This window comes from Saccostrea cucullata, unplaced genomic scaffold (genome assembly GCF_032062105.1).
Source record: "Saccostrea cucullata isolate Sc308-1 unplaced genomic scaffold, CSIRO_AGI_Scuc_v1 ctg4328, whole genome shotgun sequence".
In the NCBI taxonomy this organism is placed as follows: domain Eukaryota; kingdom Metazoa; phylum Mollusca; class Bivalvia; order Ostreida; family Ostreidae; genus Saccostrea; species Saccostrea cuccullata.
Genome location: NW_026925939.1, coordinates 58096 through 83691, shown reverse-complemented (window position 1 = coordinate 83691; position 25596 = coordinate 58096). Strand labels below are relative to the sequence as shown.

The 25596-nt window shown below is 34.5% G+C and overlaps 1 protein-coding gene across 4 annotated transcripts; it reads left to right on the top strand.

Moving 5' to 3' along the window:
• Nucleotides 1–7770: 7770 nt before the first annotated feature.
• On the top strand, nucleotides 7771–25316 carry LOC134270124 (ras-related protein Rap1-like). Of its 4 annotated transcripts, none has more exons than XM_062752308.1 (8): nucleotides 7771–7863; nucleotides 9441–9510; nucleotides 12340–12408; nucleotides 13000–13056; nucleotides 13339–13479; nucleotides 14280–14420; nucleotides 16323–16419; nucleotides 24284–25316. In XM_062752308.1, the coding sequence occupies exons 2-7, from the start codon at nucleotides 9454–9456 to the stop codon at nucleotides 16416–16418; spliced, it is 561 nt and encodes a 186-aa protein (XP_062608292.1). In that variant the 5' UTR covers nucleotides 7771–7863; nucleotides 9441–9453; the 3' UTR covers nucleotide 16419; nucleotides 24284–25316. The 4 variants fall into 4 exon arrangements, with proteins under 4 accessions (XP_062608292.1, XP_062608291.1, XP_062608290.1 ...); XM_062752307.1 differs by lacking the exon at nucleotides 7771–7863 and adding an exon at nucleotides 7930–7989; XM_062752306.1 differs by lacking the exons at nucleotides 7771–7863; nucleotides 16323–16419 and adding exons at nucleotides 8274–8407; nucleotides 15876–15978.
• The last annotated feature ends 280 nt before the right edge of the window (nucleotides 25317–25596 follow it).

Here is a 25596-nt window from a genome sequence, read left to right as displayed (position 1 = left end):
GACAGAGTGATTACTATAGGGCATCCGCAAATCCTTGAGGGCCCTAATAATGTACAACATAGGATTTATGGCTCAGGTAATAAAGGGAGGGGGTCTTTTTCGAATAGCTTCCCTGGCTTTGGCGTTCAAATAAGAAGGCGCAACCCAAAACGCATTATCTGCAGGTTCGCCTGCAATCTGGATCAGATGCTGCAATCCTTTGGGAGAGTATCGCTGACCTAAGATTTTCTTGACTCTGTGAAACCCATCACTGTCAGAAGATGCCGTGTATGTGACAATATTCCGAGGGTCCACATGATTGTCCTCCCGGAAACGAAGTGGTTTTTTGATTGTCCGTTGAGGGCGCTTTGGATATGTAACCTCTGGAACGTCCCGTTGTGTCGTAACCACGTCAGTTTGACAGCTTTGGTCTTTCTCTGTGACTTGTCTTGCAGACACAACACTGAAAAAGTCAGAGGGAGTAGGCTCCCGGACAAAAGCTTCCTTAACACGATTGATGTGAACAATGTTATCTAGCACTTTGTTGGTGACTGGGTCCTTGATTAACACAGTGCGTGCACTTGGTATATTGTGTACAACATAAGGTCCGGTAAATTGGTTCTGAAGCTTGTGTGCGTTTTCTTTTTGAACAAACACGTAGTCATTCTTCTGTAATGTTAAAGGCCGAAGATTGCATTTTTGGTATTGGCATTGCTCAACATTGTGTCTTTAGCTTTCTGTACATTTTCCATTATTTCTGTACGAATGATGTTTATTTTACTTAAATTGTCTCTAAGAAAAGTAGCAGTGTCCTTGGGAACTTCCGTTGGTTCTGTATGATAGTTGACTAGTGAAAATTTTGGTCGACACCCGAATACAATCTCATAGGGAGAATATCCTAGACTAGTGTTCACGGAACAATTAATGGAAAATACAACAGATGATAAGTAATTTTCCCAGTTGCTTTTGTCTGGAGATATGTAAGATGTTAGTCTCTCAGCAAGTGTCGCATGTATCCGTTCACAGGCTCCAAGGCAATGGTGCGCAAAGGCCGGAGTAAATTGTTGGGCGATATGCAGCATCTTGCAGAGCTCGGACGTAACCTTGGCTATAAATTCACTTCCCTGGTCACTGATAACTGTACTACATACTACATACTCGTAATAAGCCTGAAAAATGCATGGGCGACTGTCAAGGCATCTTTTGATTTGATAGGAAAAGCAACGAAATATTTGCTAAACATGTCAACAGCTGTAAAGATGTAGGAGCTTCCTTGGGTAGATAAGGGTAATGGTCCATACAAATAAATCTCCCGAACTTCAAAAGGCGCGGTTGGTGTGGGATAGGAAGTAACTCCAGATTTAGTAAGCATTCGAGAAATTTTTCTTTTCTGACAATGTTGGCAAGATTTAACATAATCACTGACAATTGGAGACATTTTCTGGAAAAAATAATGTTCCTTAATTTTATCCAGAGTGTCCTGAATGCCACTATGTGCAGCCAGCGGAGAGTCGTGGTGCATGTATAAAATGTCTTTTATCATTTCTTTAGGGACCACTAGTTGATATTTGTTTAGTGTTTTGGCTCTCTTTGATTTTGCATGACGAGAGTGAAACAGCATGCCATCAATTAATGCGTAATCTGAGTGTTTTAAGAGAATGTCTCTGGCCAGTTTTTGTGAATCTGGAAGGATGCCATTTTCAATGTAATTTATCAGATATTTTAGCTCTGGGTCACTGTGTTGTTTCTTTATGACATCTGATTTTAGAAAGGTGGTGTTTTGAAAATAATCAGGGTTTTCATTATCAACGGACACAGGTTGCTCCCGAACACTTTGTGGGTCGTCTGGTTCAGTAGCACGTTGATAAGAAATACTTTGCTCTGCACTGCTGGAACTGTCAATTTCGGTAGTCTTATCGAATGGTTCAGAACAGACGGTGACCTCAGTGAACTTTGCAATTTACTGTGGGTCTTGTCATAATAAGCAGACTTCGATCGCAGCCGTTTCTTACGTAATGGCAACCTAAAATCGTCCTCGGTATCAGCGTCATAATCACATCTAGAGGCCTTGATGAAATTAACTTCTGGATTACCGGGAAACAGTGTGTGTAAGTCCTGCCCGTTAGGTAATTTTACCGATGTTGGTGTCTCTGGGACATAGGGGAAACAGTCTTCGCAAAAAAGAAAACTCGCCACAGGACATTCGGACAGACAGTTAACACAATCTCACAGGACCAAACGAATTTTCACCGGTCCAAAACTTTTATCATATAATGATCATGACGATGTTACTTCATAGCATATACCCGGTAAATCAATAAACAGATAACACATTAAAAGATTAACTGAAATGTTTCTTTTTCTTTCCTGGTACTGTTCCATCGAAATATTTTAGAGACATTGTGGCGGAAGTAGGTTTTAAAACAATCACAGTCCACGAAACGTTTTTAATAATGTGTTTTGTTATTAATTAAAGCATCTATATGATGAAATAGAACTATATAATTTAAAACCCGACCAAAACAAACCTCGGAAAAACGGACCGATTTTACTAGTCAGTACATCGGACCAATAAGATTTTCACCTGTTTTGTCCGACGGACCGGTGCTTTTGGGATAGACTGGGGAAATGCGGATCATCTTCCTCTGGACTCTATTCTAGGATTGTAGAGAATGCTGGATTCCTGGACAACGCATCTGCCACACATATTTCTGAAGCTGGTTTATATTTGATGTCGATGTCAAATTGCTGCAGAATTGCTAGCCATCTCTCGTAAATTGCACCTTTTAACTGCTTTTGAAATAGGGGTTTCAGGGCTTGATGATCGCACTCAACGATACAGTGTCTTCCCCGTATGTAAGGCGCACAGTCTAATACCGCAGTTACCATTCCTAAAAGTTCAAGTTTTGTAGGGCCATAGAAGCGTTGCCATTGCGCGAGTCCTTTGGAACCAAATCAGGTCGTAACGAGGAAAACTGAGAACAGGCGAATTCTTTAGGGGCTTCTTGAGTTCAGTAAATGCTGTTGTTTGTTCAGAAGTCCAGTTAAACTTGGCATTTTTCTTCATTAACTTGAGTATAGGTTATGCAATGGCGCTATAATTTGGTATGAATTTTCTAAACCAATTAAATAGTCCCATGATTCGCCGTAATTCTTTAATGTTAGTTGGAGGGGGATAGTTCATAATCAATTCAACTTTGTTGGTAGGAGGTTGAATTCCATCTTTAGATATCGCATGTCCGAGAAAAACACACTTGCGTTGCGCAAAATGACATTTCGATGGATGAAGTTTAAGTCCTGCAGAATGAAGACGACCAAACACTTCCTGAAGATCTGCAAGGTGTTGCTCAAAAGTTTCGGAACAAATGAGAACATCGTCCAAATAAAACAATACTGACTTGAATGTAAGACCACGAAGGGCCTTGTCCATCAACAACTGGAAACTATTTCATTTGGTGAGGTTTTTAGTCCCATGGGAAGTCGTAGAAACTTAAATGTGCCATAACAAGTATTGAAAGCTGTATACTTTGTTGAATCTTCAGAGATAGGCATCTGGAAAAATCCTATGCTCATATCTATGGACGAGATAAAGTTCGCCACTTTGTCTGTAAATGATTCTGTAAGTTCCTGTAAGTCAGGGATATTGTATCGGAACTCTTGCGTCACAGAATTAAGGTAGCGAAAATCACAACAAAACCTGTAGTATGACAAACACTGATCTTTAGTTAAGTTGTTTAATTTCCCCTTTGGTTTGTTTTGTTTGGATACTAACACAATAGGACTTGTAATAGGGACATTTTCACATTCTTGAACAGGTGCAATAATATTCTGTCTCAAAAGATCGTCAAGCTGGTGACGCAACACTTGTTTCTTATCAGGTGGTAATCGGTATGGTCGATGATGTTTAGGCTGTTAATGACTTTTTGTCGCTGGCACTCAATACATCGTCAAAGTTGAAATTCAGCAGAAATTGTTCATTGGAATGAGGATTCACTGCTGGAGCTGACTTGGAGTCAGATAAAGTTACGTTTGCACACTCGACGGGGGTCTTGTCCAAGTCTATCGTTTGAATATGGAACGAATTTTCAAGTGGTTTGAAATGAGCCAGAATTGATCCTTTATGTACAAACACAGGTTCATCACCAGGGTTCAATATCTTAAGGGGGACTGAGCCGTTTGTTGAAATAGTAACAACTGATTTCACTAGAAGTAACCCTTTTCTCAAAAACAAATTATGTTCAGAACAAACACCTGGTAAACCTATCATTTTGGTTTTGGTAACTTTGCCACTTATGAACATTTCTGACTTGGGTGGCACTGAAAAACTAGATCTACATCTAACTTTTGTACATTTGCTCTGACCTCTAAAAGTTACAAATTTGTCAAAATCTAACACAATCTTTTTAGAAATCAAACAACAAGTACCAAGTATTAAAGGATGAGATGCACAATCTAAAATATATACAAATATTGAATGTACCTTAGACGAACAAGATGTCTGCACTGAGATACTGGCTGTCCCAAAGACGCAAACAGACTGATTATTGGCCAATTTGACAGTCTGCTCACTACACGATCGAAAATTCGATTTGCTTTTAACATGTTGAACTGGTAATTTATCAAAGAGAGACTTTGAAATGATATTGATACTACTTCCAGTATCTAACAGTGCAGTAACTTGCATACCTTGGATCTTGACTGGCATGTACATAAATTCCCCAGCACTATTTTCATCACATTCACTATTTACACTTTCACAAAACACATTTTCACAATCTGAAATGCTGGCACTATCACTGTCACCGCCACAGGCTGTGGGTGCCTTTTGCAGACTGGGCGCGATTAGTTTCCCGCAATGGTGACCTTTTTACAGGCCGCAGCACTGTGTTCGTTTTGCTTACACAGATCTGGCACAATACGGATGGTTCGCGGGGTCCCTTTCCGTTCCAGTTGCACTCAGCCTGTCGATGGTTTGGGCCAGTGCAATTGTAACACACGTATCGGGAATTCCTAGTTGGGTGGGCTGGTGCTGGTCTTGGGCGATGGGCGGTTTTCCTCTCTGGGTCCCTGGCCTCTAGGCGGTCCATTCGTTCCACAAGCTGCGACAAAAGCTTCTCCATGTTGGTAGAGGTCGCTGAAGGTTCCTTGGGTGTAACGGCAGCGACAGAAACTGGAGACGTAGATTGGCGATATCCATAAGCCTCTCCGAGTTTGGCTTGCTGGAATGCGGCTTGGAGGTTCTTCGGATTGGCCGCCCTGACAAAGAAGGCCAGTTGCTGGAGGAGTCCATTGATGAATTTTGCTGTAAGGTCCCTCTCTGGTTTCTCCAGTCTGGACCCCTTTTCAAGGACTAGGCTGTGGAAGCCTTCCATGTGGGCTCCGGGCTCGAGGGTCAAAGCTTCAAATATGGCGGATTCCGCGATGATCGCTGGATCGTATAAAGATTTGCTGAGATATTGCGCATTGAATGCATCTTTGACCACAGTCCAGGAAAGTTCATCACTTGCCTCCAGTGTAGAAAACCACACAAGTGCTGGCCCCTTTAGGTGCAAATGAAATGCGGCTATCATTCTACTATTGTCCTTCAAATTCTGCAAAGTGCAGAAAGATTCAAATTCCTCCAGAAACTTCTTGGCATTTTCGCTGGTGTAGCCATGAAATTTAGTAAGTTCAATTTTAGTAGAAATCGCTACGGGGGAGGTCACTGGTTGACTATCTGCTGGCATTTCGAGAACGGTCTGATTTGGGGAACAAAATCCAAAACATTCAGAACTGTTATAATCCATGACGTAATAATAAAAAGTCCAAAAAAAAATTATTTAGATTCTCCTGTAATAATTATATTGTTTTGAAATGATAATTCCTGGTTAAAGTTTAGAATTTATTCAAGTCCAAAAGTACAAAATCAAAATTCACATTTTTACACAAAAATTCCTAAAGTGAGAGTGAATTACAAATAAACTCAGGCACGTCTCATCTTTGACAACTCCTCCCACATTTTATAAATGAACCAATGAAACAAGTTAAAAGACAGTAGAAAAGTTTGAGGAAAGCTCAATGACATTAATTTATAACACAGGAAACAATTTGAGTAAGCATAACAAATTCAAAGAAACACCAGTCTAAGATCTGACCATAAACCTGATAACAATTATGAGCTAATAGCATCGATACCGTGGGATGGAGAGAGAGATGTCAAGTTTGAGAAATTACAAACACGTGCAGCAGTGCTCTTTCTGAAGATCAAATAAAACAATTAATTTTCAATTACAAATTCCCAGTACATCAATTATAATATTTAAACAATACCTAAATCATAAGTACATCTAAGAAACTAACAAATTGTCTTTATCAAAAATATGCATTTATACGCATATAATTTATACGCATGTATATAACACTCCACCATGTAATAAATTGTCAATTGATAAGTCAGGTTTAAAGTTTAGAATTTATTGTAAGTCCAAAATATGAATTTCACAAATGCAATTTAGAACAACTGAATTTAACAAAGAATTTTCCTAAAAATTTACTCACTTACAAACTCACTCACATCTAATCTTTGACAACTCCGCCCACTTTCGTACTGACCAGCCAATTAAATTAAGGATAGAACATTGCAAGAACAGGGGGAATCCGTATGACATTAATTTACAACACTGAAATTAGGTAGAGCTAAGCATAACAAATTCAAAGAACACGATCCTAAGATCTAACCATAAAGTTGATAACAAGTATGAGTAAATGACATTGATATCGTGAGACAGGAAAGAGATGTCAAGAATTAGATATTGCTAACATGTGCAAAAATGTCTTTCCTAAACATCAAATGAAAACAATTAACTTTCAACTACAGATGTCAAACAAGACCGAAAAGTAATAAACAACTATATATAAATATATTCATAATTAAAAATTTGTCATTTATAAACCCTTATAACCCATAATCATAACATTAGATGTTTTTTATTCGCATTTCCTGATAATTTATTTGAGATTTATGAATTTTCCCTATATAATATGATTAACATTACAGATGAAGTTTGAAGAATTATTGTGGGTAAAAACACGTTATTCTAAGAATTCAGAGACATTTTTATGAGCATTTTCAATAAGTCAATGCCTGATTTTCAGAACCTGACGATCGGAGTACCTTAGCATTGACACCTTGATAAACAAAATCAAAATGAACCCATGTAGCGAGCCCAATCTTATATCCTCACTATTTTCATGTAAACTTAATTATTTTTGTGTGAGTTTGATGGATCAGTAGGTTGAATAATATCATCACGGCTGCACCCAGGGGCCATTTGACCACCCATGGGGAGCCTCTATGATATCCGTTCACGTCATCATGCCATCTTTTGGTGTGGTCTATCACGGGATTTACTCACGCCCACACTTTCTCATCATTTCGGCGTAAAGCCGATCAAATAAGATCAAGGTGTATCGCTTTAAGTATTTAAATGTCTGTATGTAAGTGAATGTGTGAATGTGTAAAAAGTCAGATCGAGAGAAAATGGAGAAAAGGCAGAAAGGGAAAGGCAGTTTGCGCGTGCGCAAAGATAGAAATTATAAAATTCGACTCCCGGCAGATTTACTTTCCAAAAACTTTGGAATAAATATTTTACTCATACTTATTTGATAAATTGTTATATGTGGTAGAAAAAAATCAGTATTTCTAGCTCTTAAACATAAAAGAGAAAAAAAAATCTTTGTTTTTAAAATATATTGATGTTTCCGGAAAAAGAACGCTTTATGAAAAGGTTTTAAATTTTATATACCTTCGAAATGCATTGTGGGATCGTACAATTCCAAATTTAGAATCAGGGCGACATTTATAAATTGACGTCACAGAAATAAACAATTATTCATATTACAGAGGTAAGTAACGGTGTACGGCGATGCATATTTAATGCTATTTATTTTTAGTAACTTTTATCTATGGCTCTTTATTCAGAAGGGAGTTTAAGACGTCTTATTGACGCTGAACTTGGCAGTATTTGAGATGTAAGTGGGTGCGACTTCTCATGTAAACATCTTACCCCAACAGGCAGATTAAAAGCTTTAGACAGTCAGACTTTGTAAAAAGGGATTGGATTCTAAAGATTCTTTCCAATAGAGTAGATTTGGTGTAAGTGTACTCTGATTTTGGGGGTAAAGGCATTTAGATTGAATCAGTGAAGCGGAACCGATCGTCCATTTTGAAGCGCTTCCGCCTCTGACGGTAACATCCCCATCCTGTTTCTGAAGCGTAAGTCAGGAATCCAGCAGAGTTTGTAAAACGATGAGTAATTTCCGAGGAATGTTGTGTTTTAAAGATGCCTGTGAATGGGCTAATTGTTTTCATGTAGATCTATGTTTGTGTTTTATTTTCTTTTGAATCCCGATTGACCAGAGTTCATTTTTACATAAATATGGATAATAGGTATGTAGGTAGGCTCAGAATGTCTCTGTAATGTGGCTGTTGACGAGGAGTTTAGTCTTGTCTTCTGTATGATGAATGGATTAAATGTATATTTTTAGGATTTCAAACTTTTTTCACCTAAAGCCACTCCTGAATTTGACTTTTTATATAAACATCGACAAGTTAAAGCATTGTGTAGTTAAATACTAGTGCTGATGAAGACATTGATGTTTATGATAACAATTTAGGATCTTTCTAAGATTTAGCTAAGGCCTCAAGGGTGTGTAATTCCTTTCCATCATCATAAGAGTGTGCTTTAAATTTTCAGAAATTCTACAGTGATTTTAATTTTATGATTTTTCGCTTATAACACTGTAGATGTGTGTTTGGAAAATGAGGCAGAGTCTGTCAGTCGACTTCAGCCCTAACATTTTCCTTCAAACATGAAAAACTAGTTAATGGCTGCCTGTAATCATGAGTATTTGTTTAATTGTCTGACTTCACTCATATTATTTTAAACCCTAAGATGTATCTTTCAGAGGGCTACAGAGGCTATACTAAATTTATGAAAAGTGTAAAGGCTACACATATATCAAGGATGAATGTGAACAATATAATCATTGTCAATGAGACTGAATTGACTGAATTCTGCATCTCCTTGTAGAAATTTGGGCCCTGGATTTGATCTTCAGTTTTCTTCATTTTGATTTTAAAATTTTGCTATGACAGCAGCATCACTCCACGATTAAATCCCATTGTTTCCTTTCTTTTTCTGACTTAAGGATCTTCTTGTTTCCTTTCTTTTTCTGACTTAAGGATCTTTTTGTTTCCTTTCTTTTTCTGACTTAAGGATCTTCTTGTTTTCTTTGATTTTCCTTGCTTTTCTGTCCTGCTCCACATTAATGAAATCCTGGTATGGCTATCTGTTTAGACCGTACAGTTTTAATTAATTTTAATTATTTTGACAAGTACCAGATTAACTTATTAAGTTCATGGAGTTTTATAATGTGTTTGATAGCTTATGAGTTAAAGTTTTCCCCTTTTGTTTTTCCAGGTCCCAGGTAAAGATGAGGGAGTACAAACTTGTTGTACTAGGCAGTGGTGGTGTCGGTAAAAGTGCCCTGGTGAGTACATGTGTACTCAGACAAAGTGATGTTGTTTCACTGATATCAGTAAAAATGTTGATCACCTGATATTAGTGAAAATGTTGATCGGCTGATATCAGTAAAAATGTTGATCATGCTGATATTAGTGAAAATGTTGATCGGCTGATATCATAAAAATGTTGATCATGCTGATATCAGTGAAAAATGTTGATCAGCTGATATTAGTGAAAATATTGTTTCACTGATATCAGTAAAAATATTGATCAGCTGATACCAGTGAAAATGTTAATCAGTTGATATCAGTGAAAATGTTGGTCAGTTGATATTAAACAGGCACTCTCAGATAAGTTCAGATGTCAATCATTTTAAAATCTGTCTTGTATTATAAACAGAACAGAAATTTTTCTCATCTTAACTTGCTTATTTACAATTTTTTCCTTGAGTGTGTAGTAAAAGGTTACATTTGTATGATACAATCTGATTAAGTTTTTTAAAAGTTTTGTTTAATAGACCATGAACAAGATAGAGTCCAGGCATTTTTTCCCCATTAAAATTTACATTTTCAGCATGTTCAGGGAGGAATATTTACAATTATACATTATGTGTATCAACATAAGGTATTGTTTTGTTTATGAAAAATTGGATGAATTAGATTAATTTGATCTTCATGAATTAATATGAATTTATGAATTGACTGCTTTGTTAATTTGACATGGCAGGCTTACAATAAGTTCAAAGTAAAAATGTATACCGGTACTATTTGAGATTTGAAAAGAATATGGTACTATTTTACTGTATATATTGTGATTTTTAGCTCTACTGGTCAGAGACCAGAAGAGCTTATGCGATAGTAATGCGTCCGTCGTCCGTCCGTCTGTCTGTCCGTCTGTCCGTCTGTCTGTCTGTCTGTAAACAATCTTTCAATATGCTACTCCTCCTACAGTTTTGGTCTGATTTCAATATAACTTGGCACACAAGTAGACTACACTAAGATACATAATTCTGTGTATCGGTTTTTGATATCGATTAACGGTGTTGCCGTTGTTACTAAAAATAGAAATTTCTGTGAAATTCTTTCAAAATGCTACTTCTCCCACAGTTTTGGTCTGATTTCAATATAACTTGGCACACAAGTAGACTACACTAAGAAACATAATTCTGTGTATCGGTTTTTGATTTCGATGAACGGTGTTGCCGTGGTTCCTAAAAATAGAAATTTCTGTGAAATTCTTTCAAAATACTACTTCTTCTACATTTTTGGTCTGATTTCAATATAACTTAGCACACAAGTAGACTACACTAAGATACATAATTCTGTGTATCGGTTTTTGATTTCGATTAACGGTGTTGCCGTTGTTGCTAAAAATAGAAATTTCTGTGAAATTCTTTCAAAATGCTACTCCTCCTACAGTTTTGGTCTGATTTCAATATAACTTGGCACACAAGTAGACTACACTAAGATACATAATTCTGTTTATCGGTTTTTGATTTCGATTAAGGGTGTTGCCGTTGTTACTAAAAATAGAAATTTCTGTGAAATTCTTTCAAAATGCTACTTCTCCTACAGTTTTGGTCTGATTTCAATATAACTTGGCACACAAGTAGACTACACTAAGATACATAATTCTTTATTTCGGTTTTTGATATCGATTAACGGTGTTGCCGTGGTTACTAAAAATAGAAATTTCTGTGAAATTCTTTCAAAATGCTACTCCTCCTACAGTTTTGGTCTGATTTCAATATAACTTGGCATACAAGTAGACTACACTAAGATACATAATTCTTAATATCAGTTTTTGATTTCGATGAACGTTGTTGCCGTTGTTACTAAAAATAGAAATTTCTGTAAAATTCTTTCAAAATGCTACTTCTCCTACAGTTTTGGTCTGATTTCAATATAACTTGGCACACAAGTAGACTACACTAAGATACATAATTCTGTATATCGGTTTTTGATATCGATTAACGGTGTTGCCGTTGTTACTAAAAATAGAAATTTCTGTGAAATTCTTTCAAAATGCTACTTCTCCTACAGTTTTGGTCTGATTTCAATATAACTTGGCATACAAGTAGACTACACTAAGATACATAATTCTTTATATCAGTTTTTGATTTCGATGAACGTTGTTGCCGTTGTTACTAAAAATAGAAATTTCTGTGAAATTCTTTCAAAATGCTACTCCTCCTACAGTTTTGGTCTGATTTCAATATAACTTGGCAAACAAGTAGACTAAGATACATAATTCTGTATATCGGTTTTTGATTTCGATGAATGGTGTTGCGATGGTAACTAAAAATAGAAATTTCTGTTAAAAACTCTCAAAATGCTACTCCTCCTGCAGTTTAAGTCTGATTATAATATAATGTGGCATGCAAGTAGACTATACTAAGAACATAAAGAGACTTAATCAAGGATCATTATTCTTTTTATTGCTGTGGTAAAGTTTCAATTCCCAACTGCTTAAGAACTTTTCTCTTCCTTTGCTATAAGTACAAACCAGTAGAGCTTCAGTCTCGACAGAGACTTCTGGTTATTATTTTGAATTTACAACTAAATAACATATAACGTGGCTGAGCAATATGCCTAATAAGAAAAAAAAACTTTTCAGGTTTATAGAGCACTGTAGAGTAAGAATGAAAAAAAAAGACGAAAAAAGAATTGTACTGTAACATACCTATCATGTCACAAGTCACACAATGTCAAATTTGGACCATGTTGATATGTCTTAGGTTTTCTGTGTATTGATCATTTTTTAAAGATTTGTTAATTTTTTGTTTGGAAATGCTAAAAATGAGTATGTATAATGAATTTGAAGTATTATACACTGTAATTTGTTCTGGTTTCAGACTGTGCAGTTTGTACAAAACATATTTGTAGAAAAATATGATCCAACTATAGAAGACAGTTATAGAAAAGTAAGTGACAAGTTATTAAATTATTGAACTGTAGTGATTCAGTAAATGTCTGAGCTATAGATATGATAGACATCATTATAGGTATAACTATAAGGACACAAAAGAAATTTAAACAAAACAAAAGGAAGTATTTTAGTAAGCATGGTAAGTATACCTTAAGTGTATCATCTACAAGACATAACTGTAAGTACTTGTGTATCAATACATGTGTCAGTGACAAACATACATGTGACAAAATGAACCACATGACTGCATCATCTACATTAACTTAAATACGGTAAATATCCAATTGTCCAAAAGAAATGCTGCACAGAAATGTAAAGTCTCCAAATGAATTAATTACTGACAGCACCAAATAAATGTTAACATATGACTTACTTTTCTCTGTTTTTCAATCAGTGTATTCTCTTGTATAAAAAAGTCATTATATTCAGTTGACACATTTTTATAACCAGTTAATTTTAACAATACTTTGTGCTGACATGACTTAATGCTGAGCTACTTAATAACCTACACAGTCTCATACTGATATATAATAAAAACTTATTTTCATATATAAATAAATAAATTTGTGTTTTTTTTTATTTTTAGCAAGTGGAGGTGGATGGACAACAGTGTATGTTAGAGATTCTGGACACGGCAGGGACAGTGAGTGTTGGGGGAGGGGAAGAACTTACAGGGGGGAGGGTGTTATTTGAGGGGGAATTACAGGGGGGAGAGTTACGGAAATAAAACCTGATAATACATAACCCATTATGCTTGTAAAAAAGTTTAAGATAGGAGGAGAAAAGAAAATTTCTTGTTGAAAAAGATAGTCATTGTATTGAAAACTACTCTAGATTTAGTGAAATAGAGCCCAATTTTTAGTGAGTTAAATCATGTACTCATTCTTCTTACAAACATTGTTGACTTGATTGTTCTTTATTTCAGGAACAATTCACGGCTATGAGGGATTTGTACATGAAGAACGGACAGGGGTTTCTACTTGTTTATTCCATCACGGCCCAGTCCACATTTAACGATCTTCAGGATTTAAGAGAACAGATATTACGAGTCAAAGACACAGACGATGTAAGATTTCATATAAATTTAATATCAAGTTATTGTAGATCACTAAATTTTCATGACACCTCATTTTCGTGAGATAATTATTGACTTTTTATTAGCATGATTAGCGAGACAAAATTTTCATGAATTGTTGTTTTCCTCTATTTAATCATAAAAGATACATTTATACACGAGAATAAAATTTTCTCGATCTCATTGTCTCGTAATTACGCGAAAATAAAGTCCTCGCAAATAAAAAGTGATTTACAGTAATTAATATGTTCACAAAGTCACTGTCCAGTTTGTTGGGTATGCCAGTAGCCCAACTGGCAACTGTGATTGAATTTTAATTCATTCTGATTATGCTGATATACATAAAATAAATACTGGTCTCAAGGGCATATGCTGTTTGAAAAGGCACTAGCCAAAATCCTAATTTTACGGACCTAATATCACTGGGCCATCAATTATTTGAAGTCCTGAATAGTTATTATGCCCCCCATCAAAGAAGGGAGAGCATATTGCTTTGCTGCTGTCTGTTGGTCAGTCTTTCAGTCCACTTAGTTTCCGTTCATTTTCTTCACAAGTGTTGCACATACTGAATTGAAATTTGGTATACAGATATATCAGATGAATATCTAGGTCAAGGTCTGTTTTGGGTATGATCTTACCATTTTTGACAGAGTTATGCCTCTTGGACTTAGAAATGAATACTGGCATCAAATTGTAATCTGATTCTTATTTTCTTCTTTGACCAGGTACCTATCATTCTGGTAGGAAATAAACATGCAGAAGATGAATGTTTTATTTGTTTCTTTGACCAGGTACCTATGATTCTGGTAGGAAATAAATGTGACTTAGAAGATGAGCGGGTTGTAGGAAAGGACCAAGGTCTGGGTTTGTCCCGGCACTTCAACTGTGAATTCATGGAGACCTCAGCGAAAAAGAAAGTTAATGTCAATGAAGTAAGTCAAATAGGTATCTGAGAATGAGGTAGATACTCTGGGAATGTGGTAAGAGACAAAATCTGAAAATACTAGGACCTTTGTAATCGATGGAACACTAAAAGAGATAAGGCATGAAATTTTGTATACTGTATAAATGAGTCCAAAGATGTTTGACAACAAAAATCTTATAAAGTTATAGCTGCAGATCTGTAGCTCTCCGAAACATATATATTGATAGACCGGAGAGCTACAGAGCCATCCATTGAAAAAACTGTATATTTATTGCGCACAAAAAAATGCGCTCGGTTCTCAATTAATTACTCCATGTTTTTAAAACTGTAATCTCAAAATATTACTAACCGTGTGTTTTTAACATATTTTTTGACTCTTTCCACAACAAAACATTCCTCATAATTGTTGTTAATAGTCCTCCTGGCCCTGATATTGCAATCATCGAACATTTCGCTTATTTATACTGCCATTTTGGTTTCAAAGATAATTCGGTCCAATATGCTTCGTTCAGATGTCAACTACGAAAGAACTTGATAGAGGAGGGAGGAATTTTTTTAAAATCTTCCAGTTTTTGCAACTGAGGTAAGAATTTGGAAGAATTAATCAAGAATCTAGCGCACTTTTTTGTGCACAATAAATATACAGTTTTTTCAATGGGTGGCACTGTAGCTCTCCGGTCTATCAATATATATTTTTTCGGAGAGCTACAGATCTGCAGCTAATAAAGTTAATGAACATGAATGCTTCAAAGAATCTTATAAAGTTAACATACGTTAAAAATTCAAAGAATCTTGTAAAGTTAATATACAAGAATAATTTAAAGAAGCTTATCAAGTTAACATTCAAGAATACTTCAAAGAATGGAGTACATGTTAGACTTTGATGCAAAATACAAATATGAGAAATTGTACAAGAAATTGGGAGAATCCCAAGTGAGTTATTGCCTCTGAGGCTCTGTTGTTCTCTGTATACTGACATCAATACTGATATAAAGTCCTGGGTATCCAGGGGTGTACATAAGACCCAGGGGCGGGGGGAATTTCCCCGTCTATAATGACATTATCGGGCATTGCCAATCTCAACCCAAAGTTCAGCTTTTATTAGTATATATATTTATACAGGAAACAACTTATCAAATGTTCATCAATTTTTAAAAGTTTTAAATGCATGGATATGTTATAGCTAATAGTTGGTTGGACAAATGGAAATCTACATACAGGTGTAGTACACAAACAAAACATTATCATTGGCCTAAGGTCACTGGAACATTTATAACAACTGAGATAGAGGAAACAATACTAAAACAAAATATTCATTTCTTTTTCTTGGGAAAATTATTTAAGTGAGATTTTGTAACCTTACCAATGATACTGTAGAAAATGTAATCATTATCTATAAATTTTGAAGGAAAAAGATGTTGTACAGTATAGTATATTGTAATAATATTGGATTTTATTTCAGATTTTCTGTGACTTAGTTCGATTAATAAACAAAAAGAATCCAGAGAGACGACCTAAAAACACAAAGTCCAAGTCAAAATGTGCAATACTTTAGACCACACTGTGTAAGTCTGTGTTTATAGATCTACAGTAGTCAGAGATGAGGCGGCCATAGGAAACCAATTCCTGTCTGTACAAAAAATTAATTCAATCAGACCTACAGCCGAGTAAACACTGAAGACTGTGATTGGATCAAGTGGATTCAAAATGGAGTCAAATTAAGATTTGATTCAAAATGGAGTCAAATTAAGATTGGATTCAAAATGGAGTAAAATTAAGATTGGATTCAAAATGGAGTCAAATTAAGATTGGATTCTTATTTTATGTACAGACAGTTAACCCTGTGGCTGCATCTGACCTGACTACTGAACTTTGTAATCTTTACTGATGTATTTATCTTTGTTTTCAGGTTTTCTGTGGGTTGGTTAGGTTAATAAATAAACGTACCCCAGCCCCCGGAAAATCTCCAGGATCAGGCAGTAAAAAGTCGTGTAGGCTGCTGTAGGGTGGGTAGGCATGTGTTTCTAGCTTGTTCAGAGCAGACCTCTGCTTGGCTTGGAATATTAGTGATTGGCTGCCTGTCTATAGAGTTATTGGCTGCCTGTTGTCTATAGAGAGGTCCTGCTTTGTATCAGTTTGTGGATGTTTCAGCAGATTTATACCTGGCTTTGATTTCAGTTTGATCCAGGCACAACAGGTCTTGTTTTAACTTCTTAAGAAGTTGATCTGTAATGTAGATTCAATATGTTTGGCAGCATCTGTGATGTTGGACCAATATGTTTGGCAGCATGCATTATTAGTAATAAGGGATAAATTTGTGGAGTTGTCATCCTTGAGTAAATTCAGTGTATATGTATATAGCATTGGGCATGAGTAAATAGGGTTATTGATTGAAAACAGACCTGATAGATATTTTATGAGCGTGTGACATATATATAGATCTCATTTTGTAAGTTCACCTCTCCCCAAGGTAAAAGTGAGCTTACTGATTTACAATTGGCTGGCCTTGTCTGTCAGTCATTTTTGGTTCGTAGTCTGTAAATGTACCATGTTTTTATATTCTTCTCCAGAACAAGTACTGGGCCAGTTTCAACCAAAATTTTTAAATTAGTTAAAAAAAGATTCAATTGGTCAAAATAAAGATATGATATAAGATATTTATTTTAAGACGGAAACGTTAACATTGCTGAAGAGACATTCATCCTTTATAGAGAGCCTTTCATCTGTCCAAGAGGAGATATATGTAATTAAAAAATATGAAGAATAGGGTCGGGTCACTGTTAAATGCAACTATTAAACAGAATTATTTTACAAAATTCCTGTATTGATTTATTTTAAAGACTGAAATGGGAACCAGATAAACCTGTTTTAGGACAGAGAACCAGAATTTTTTTAAACGAAAGTCTCAATCTCAAAAGCAGTTGAGGACAGATGATACAAACAAATGTTAATTATCATTATATCTCATATCACTGTCAGTCTGTTTTTGTATAACATGTCTGTAATAGTTGTCATGTTTTGTTTCCATGTTAGCATCATGTTGTATATATCATCTCGCATGTCTATGTTGTCCATTATATCATATGTACATTCTGTACATTATATCATGTGTACATGTTGTCCATTATATCATGTGTACATGTTGTCCATTATATCATGTGTACATGTTGTCCATTATATTATGTGTACATGATATCAAGTTTACTTTCTGTACATTCTATCATGTGTACATGCTGTACATTATATCATGTGTACATGCTGTACATTATATCATGTGTACATGCTGTACATTATATCGTGTACATGCTGTACATTTTATCATGTGTACATTCTGTACATCTTGTTTTAACATGTATGTCTTGTACGTCATTGTTGTGTTCTCCATCACCCCTGTTTTGTGTCATTGAGATATTTTTTCTATAAAAGTTCTGTTATCAGCTATTCAGTATACGTATACTAAATACAGTATGTATCATGTATGTCAGATTACCCTTCATATGTATCAATACATTTCTCTCAGTGTGTATCATTCCCATTATTAAGTGTGTATTTTTACAACAGTAAATGTGAGGTGAAATATGTCATTCTAAAAATGATTACAAGTCAGAATTCAGAAAATAAAATTTTATCCAGGAGTAAAAACTAATTTTTTTTAGAAAATGACAAAAGCATTTGTGAAAATTTAGAGTGTTTCTAGAATAAAAAGTTGACTCTCTTTAAAAAAATGTTAGATCCGGCAACCAAAAAAAGGACCAACAACATTGCAAGCTTCATTTCTCATATCAGTTGATTACAATAATGGTTATATATTGACAGTACAAAATTCACAAGCAATAATAAGAGTAGACAGGTAGAAGAGTTATTTGTCATTTTATTTGTTTGTCAAATAAGCACAGAGGAAAAAAAAAGACATTTCTTCTTTTTACCAAATTGGAGGGTCTGGGCACACTGAAATATCTCGCTTGTTTTATTGATCTCACATCATTATTTTGATGGTTTTAACATTTTATCATGTCTTTTCTTTACAAAATGACACATGTTCCTCCAGATGGTGTACTATTGTTTTCAGAGGGTTATAAGTGAAAGTGGCAAATACAGGGTGTTTCATAATATATGTTACATTTTGAATCTCCAATTTGACAGACAAAAGAAAAAGATACAGATAAGTCTTTTTATCAAATTAATGCACATATCCATAAGATTCATGATGTACATTTACCAACTAAAATATTAAACACTGAACATAATCTTAAACATTAATGAAAATTAGCGAAATTTCCAAGTTGCGCTATTTTTGCTATGTTGAATTTCACAACGTCAAAAGTTCACATTACATGTTATAAATGATCTCCATTTATTCAACAACAAATGACGTTGTTTCTTGAAATTTGTATAAAACCTTGTCACATTTTTGCTTAGACACTCCTCATTTGAAGGTTCATGTATTTTCTAAGCTCATTCAATATCTGTGGTCTAGGATTGAAGACCCTTTCCTTAAGAACCCCTCAGAAAAGAGCCCAAAAATTGAGATTGTCAAATGAAGAGGTCAAACTCTTTCCTTGCATCAATTATTGATAATTTGTATACTGATTACTTCAAATCATATTTGAAAGTTCATTATATGCTGAAAATGCTGATATTCTGAAAATATCTATCAGACACTTCTCTCAGAAGATTGCTACACTAAGAGTCTCGACTTCACCAATAACATCTCCGCTTCTTAATGACTTCTGGCTTTCTGAAATACTGTGTCATTTATCGCATACTGTCCGTCCCTGTCCTTTAACCTTGTTACTACCCTTCTGATAAGCATCCTAGAAAGCTTCTATTTTATTTTGGAAAATTTATTTCATGAACTAGTAAATGAATAGAATGAATATTAGCGACATAATCTGAAAATAAAAACAGCTTTACAATTCTTACAATTCAGCACTGAGTGGATTAGTCAAGTCCATCTCGAGAAATATCCAAATTATGACATCAACGTTTATAGCACATTTAATCATTTCAAGACCATGATTTCCTTGACTTTTTCACATGGAACAAAAATGCAGGATTCAATGTTTAAAATGATATAAAGTTTGTAATAGAAGTATGATAGGTAAGAAAAATAATTAGATCTTAAAATGTAACATATATTATGAAACACCCTGTATATAGTAAATTTCCCTTTCCATGTTGATGTTCTAATGCATGTGAGTGGTAGTTATTTGTGACCCAAATGAAAATATGAAACTCTTTTACTGGTAAATTCAAAATTCCCCTTTGTATAACCAGGATAGAAGAATTGAGTTGAAAATTAAAAAAATCCAGATTAATAAGTCATTTTGACAAAATTTTTGAAAATATTTAATACGTGTTATTAACATGACAATTGTCTTTCATTTTTAGGAGGCAGATTTCAGTCTTAGCTCTGACTGATTACAAAAAGTTACAAAATCAATGAACCACTCTATAGTACACAGGCATCGCTTTTCATAATTAAAGTTAAACTACAATCATTAGTTCATCATAATTAAAGTTAAACTACAATCATTAGTTCTTCTTTTGGACCATTCTTGCTGAGTAGAATCTGAACACCCTTTATGACCTACTGATGAGTTAAAACCAAATTTTAAAGCTCCAGTCCCTTTTAATATGGTATGTGTCTAGGTGTCTATTGTTCATTTAACAATGAAATGATAGCTTAGTCCCAAAAAATTAATTAACAGTTTCTCAGGCCAAAAAATTCAAAATTCAATGCGACAGGCAAGGCTTTTCTTTTCTTTTCTTTTCTTTTTTTTTTTTTTTTTTTTTTTTTTTGAAGCAGGTTTTACACTTTTTTAAAGTCATTTGTTTAAAAAAATGATAATATCTACCATTTCTTAAGTTTTGTTCTCTGAAATTAGTTATAATATGTATTCAACTTTAAATAATGTTATTCCAAACATTCGTTGAAAAGTTAACTCAGAAAATACTGTAAATTTAGAAGAAATATTTTGTTTTTTTAAGAAAAACGTCTTTCTTCACATTTATGAAAAGAGGAATAACTCGATTTTCTTTTTCAACTTGGAAAAATAGAAAATTGAGTTATTTCCCTTTTCAATAAAATTGATCAATGGGGCCATTTTTGACTTGATGTGGCAGTGCTTGAGAAATTATTGATTTTTTTTTTTTTTTTGGCCTTAAATTCACTTTTTCCAATGTTTGATGATGATTTAAAACTGAAGAAAATTCAAACTTTTTTCACTGGGCGTGCTTGATTGGTAGCTTGAATTTTTATACGCCCGTCTTAAGACGGGACGTATTATGTTATAGGCTTCATGTCCGTCTGTCTGTCCGTCTGTCCGTCCGTCCGTCTGTTAGCTTTTCTCATGTCCGGCTCATAACTTGAATACTATAAGGCCTAGAGTTATCAAACTTTGTCAGCTGATACATCTCGGGTAGAAGGTGTGTCGTGCACAAAAAGTAGGTCGCTCTGACCTATAATTAAAAAGTTATAGCCAAATATGGAAAAATCCTGTCCGGTCCATAACTTGAAAACTATTAGACTTAGAATCATCAAACTTGGCCACTTCATGCATCTTAGGTAGAGGGTGTGTCGCGACCTATTTCAAGGTCACTGTGACCTTTAATTTAAGTGAAATTTAAAAAAAAAAATGTCTTTTTTTCTCTTCATTTGCACACTCCAAAAAATGTAAAAGTATTGCACTATCCTTATTAGAAAAATGTTAAATCAAGAAAAATACTTGTTTTTTTTAGCATATACTTGACAGCAATCTATAACAAATGTAATGTATGTTAAAGAAATTCCACCACTCCCATGAGTTTAATTATCAAGCACTGGTCAAGAAGAATTTTGATAACAGAAAATTGCATGTCAAATTAGAGAGAGAAATTAATGAGTTTAGTGTGAGGAAGAGCATCGGTGCTATCTATATCCCTTGAGTATTGGGCCAAATGGGTAATCCTGTTGGATTAAAAATAGCTCTTGTTGGCTAGCATAAGTTTTAAAATGAATTTGATGAGAAGTAAATAAAACTAATTTGATTTTGCATAATAAACTGTTTTGATATTACATAAAATTATGAACTTTAAAAAAACTAATTTTATGGGGGTGGGGTGGAATCAGCATGTCCATATGAATTGCATATTAAAACCTGTCTGCCATTAAATCTAACAAAAAAATCATTGAGGTTTTATATGTTTTAAAAATCCTTTATGGTAGATAGTGCAGATCCAATAATCTCTTGGGAGTAATGAGTAGACAAGCATCCAGTTAAAGATTAATTAATGTGTTCAATGTAGCAAGGCTATAGCTGTCTCAATTATTTCTTCAGAGCATTCTCTTAACTGACAGTGTATCCTTTGGGAATTAGACAGAAGAACTGTTGGTCATTTTATATTTGATGGCCAGCCTTTCATTTTCAAAATTAATTAGGTATAGATTAAGTTGTTAAGCCTAATTTGATATTGTTTAATATGATAGGCATTTGGCAAGGTCTAACACAACCAGTATAGAAATCTATGAATGATGCAATACATGTATATGTTATAATGAATGCCTACACCACAGGAGATGGATAAACAAATTTTTTAAGGAGTTGAAAAATCATGGAAATCTAAAATCAAGGTTGACATGATTTTCTTGCACTTTTGATTGTTTAAGATAATTGTAATTTTTTGACGGGCGTATCATGCTGTGGCGTGGCACTTTATTGGGAATTGGCGGAATTACAATCAAGTTCGTCGGAATTCAATTCCGGCGCAGTTCTATCAATTCTGTGTTGAGAGGTGGTGTGAAAAGAATTAAAGATGGCGACTACTGTGTACATTTGCTGAGAGTGCCGATTAAAACGTATGAAGTTTTCCCTGTATTTGGACCCTAATACAGTCCTATAGACCTATTTGCAAATCAAATTTAATATTGTTCTCATAATATTATTCAAATCATGTTAATTTTTAAGTTCACCTACGAGCTGCACACAGCAAACATCATGATATTCTGTCTTCACAGCATTCACTCCCACTTTCATCCTCCATTGCATATTACAATAAATCATTTAATAGGAAGAAATTCTTTACTTGTTGAGCTTCAGCCATATTTTGAACTAATTCCGATTCCAGTTTTACTTGATAGGTAGAAATTTTGGAACTCTCGGAATTGAAATCTGACTTTACAATCAAGCACACCCACTGACAGGTTTTTATTTTGAGTGTCTCAGTGTTTCGGTAATTTGAAGTATTGTTAGTCTATTAGTCTTCACAGAGTGGGCAGGTTATTTGTGGTGTAAAACAAGGATTAATAATCAGGGAGAGTCTTCTTGTCTTTACACTGTGATAATTTGATTCAAAATTATTGTGTGATTTAACAGTCTATGGTCATGATGTTAAGGTTTTCATAATAGGGTAATGTCTTCAATGGATCCATGTTTATCAGCAGAAGGTATCTGTTATGTCTAGGTTTCATGTTTCTGTTTTTAAGCAGACAATCAGATATGTTATTACATTATTTTCTGTTTCATGTTTCCTTCATACCAACGAGAGGAAATGGATATTATTTGTCTCAATATCATGTTTCTCCACTAAATCAGAACGTATAATTGGTTACTTGTTCCTATACTGAATCAGATTGTGGACGCACTATTTTATATACTGGAGAGTTAAAAATTATGCTCCGTCGGCCCCTATTGTTGTCCCCCGCTTGAAAAGTGGGGGATATTAATTCGGGTTTGTCCGTCCGTCTTTCTGTCTGTCTGTAACGCTTTCGTTTCCACACGATATCTCGAGAACCCTTTGAGCTTTTGCAATGAAATTTAGCATAGCAACTCCCTATGGACTAATGAAGACCCCTATTGATTTTGAGGTCAAAAGGTCAAAGGTCAAGGTCATAAATAAGCAATTTCTGTCTGTTAAAACACTTTCGTTTCCACACGATATCTCTAGAACCATTTGAGCTATTGCAATGAAATTTTATATAACAACTCCCTGTGGCCTAATAAAGACCCCTATTGATTTTGAGGTCAAAAGGTCAAAGTTCAAGGTCGTAAATTTATACATTCTGTCTGTGTGTAATACTATTATTTCCGGGCGATATTTCAAGAAGATTTTGAGCTTATGCAATGTAATTTATATCAAAACTCCCTAGGACGTCTCTCGCCCCTCTCAAAGTGCCCCGCCCCCTTTGTTTTATTAGTATTTATAGTATTAATTACATGTCGCTATTTTTAGCGCAGGGGCATGAGGAGAGTTATTGCGTATAAAACAGGTTCTCGGCGGACTTTATGTTCTTATTACATCTATTAGAACTGTTTAATAAAGGCTAAATAAATCAAACACCATGGATTGTGTAAAATTTTGAGAATACCGAACATGAAAACATGAATATATACATGTATGTGACTCCACTTCCGCATATACTTCACTCCAGGTAAAGTGATTCCATGGTCCAGTGGTTATGTCTCTCGCTTCAAATGTGAGAGGTCCCGGGATCGAATCTCGGTCGAACCCTTCTTTTTTTTCTTTTTTTTCTTTTTTTCAAATACTTTTTTTTTTACTAAATGATAGTATTCAGCATGTGAAATGAAAAATTTATGAGGTTATAAAATCATCATTACAGTGTTATAAAAATTCCATATAAAAAAATCTTCTATGCACATAATGAAGAATAAGCATCTTTATATGCATATTGACGTACATATATTTTATTTGCTTCAGTATACATGTATAAATTTAATAATTCTACAAATTCAGTCAGGGGGAGCCGACTTTTTCCCTAAGCGGGGGACACGAATTCTCTGAATTAGCTTGTTTATGTTTCATTTAATATTTTCATATTTTCTTGACCCAAATTGTAAATAATATGCTTTTATATTTTTTTTTTTTTTTTAGAAATTTGAAGAGATGAAGAGAAGCAGAAGAAAACATTTGGATCCACCCCCCCATAAAGTGTAACCATCTGTATACTGACAATATTGAGGAGAGAGAATCTGGTGATGATTAACAAACCACTCCACAGACTTCTACCACAGTTTATCATTTTCTGACGGGGGATTTATATTTATAATTCTGTATATATTTATATAGCTTCTACACAGCTTAGAGATTTACTGTTTATAGTAACAATAACGAGGAGGCGGAGTCTAGTGATGATTGACAGCTTTGAAATTTTAGTTTAAAGTAAAGGACTGGGGTTATTTGTGCTAGCTTGTACAATTTTTTGTTGTATGAATATGTCAATTCTGAATTGCTGGACACATTTTTTCTGGTGATACCCTTCAACTTTTGCAGTATTTTTGAAAGTCAATTTATTTGTTTCACAGTTACAAGAAAAACTTACTGAAAATAATTTGAAGAAGAGGTTGGTACGTTTTCTTTCCTGTTAATAAATATTTAAAGGCAGACACTGTATGGAAGACAGCTTTGTTGCATTGCAGACTGGGTAAAATGAGTTGATATTATGTTTAAAGCTTGGTTAGTAGAAATAGATTCCCATTGTCTATGTTCCTTGAATTTTGCACTTAAATCCAAACAATAATCCGTTGTCCTGACTGACAATTTGTATGATACAACAGTGTGTTATAACTGGGCATAGTAATCAAGTTAAGTTATGTAATCACTAGGACTGCATTTTTACTCATGTTCAAAACTCTGTCATATAAATACAGTGTATGAGAAAAAATTATATGAATGAAGTTCCCAGCTCCCATTTTTCTGTCTAAGGCCAGTCCTAAACCTAAAATAAATTGTGAGATAATATTTCTCTCTATGAATTATCTTGTAGTGACAAATTTTCTCTTTTTGTAAAATGACTGTGGACCTTAATTATTGAATGTTTTATATGAATGTCACTGACTTATTTTATGCTATATGTTATCTTACTGTCTATTAATAAATTTGATAATAAAAAGGTGCTTAAAGTCAACTCCTGTTTTGTTAATGAAATATAACAGGAAGGGAATGAGTGTGAATAAATCTGACTTGAATTTTTTTATTATAATCCAAGTAAAGTGTTTATTGGCCTGTGTCCCACCCTTCTGTTTACAAAGCATTTCCAGTCAAAGTGTACAGCTGATAAAACCGTGTGTGGCTAGGTGTAACCATTAGTGTATGCTTGTTATAACAGGACTTGCACTAACTGTAGTATAGCAATGGACCATCTCTTAGGAGTGTAATTTGTGTCTTGTCATTTCCTGCACAATGCA

What these genes read in the sequence shown, in the direction of transcription:
- LOC134270124 (XM_062752305.1), top strand. An exon ending in GTGTCGGTAAAAGTGCCCTG is followed by an intron (nt 9,511 to 12,339) that starts GTGAGTACATGT and finishes TTCTGGTTTCAG; the next exon opens with ACTGTGCAGTTTGTACAAAA. An exon ending in GAGTCAAAGACACAGACGAT is followed by an intron (nt 13,480 to 14,279) that starts GTAAGATTTCAT and finishes TTCTTTGACCAG; the next exon opens with GTACCTATGATTCTGGTAGG.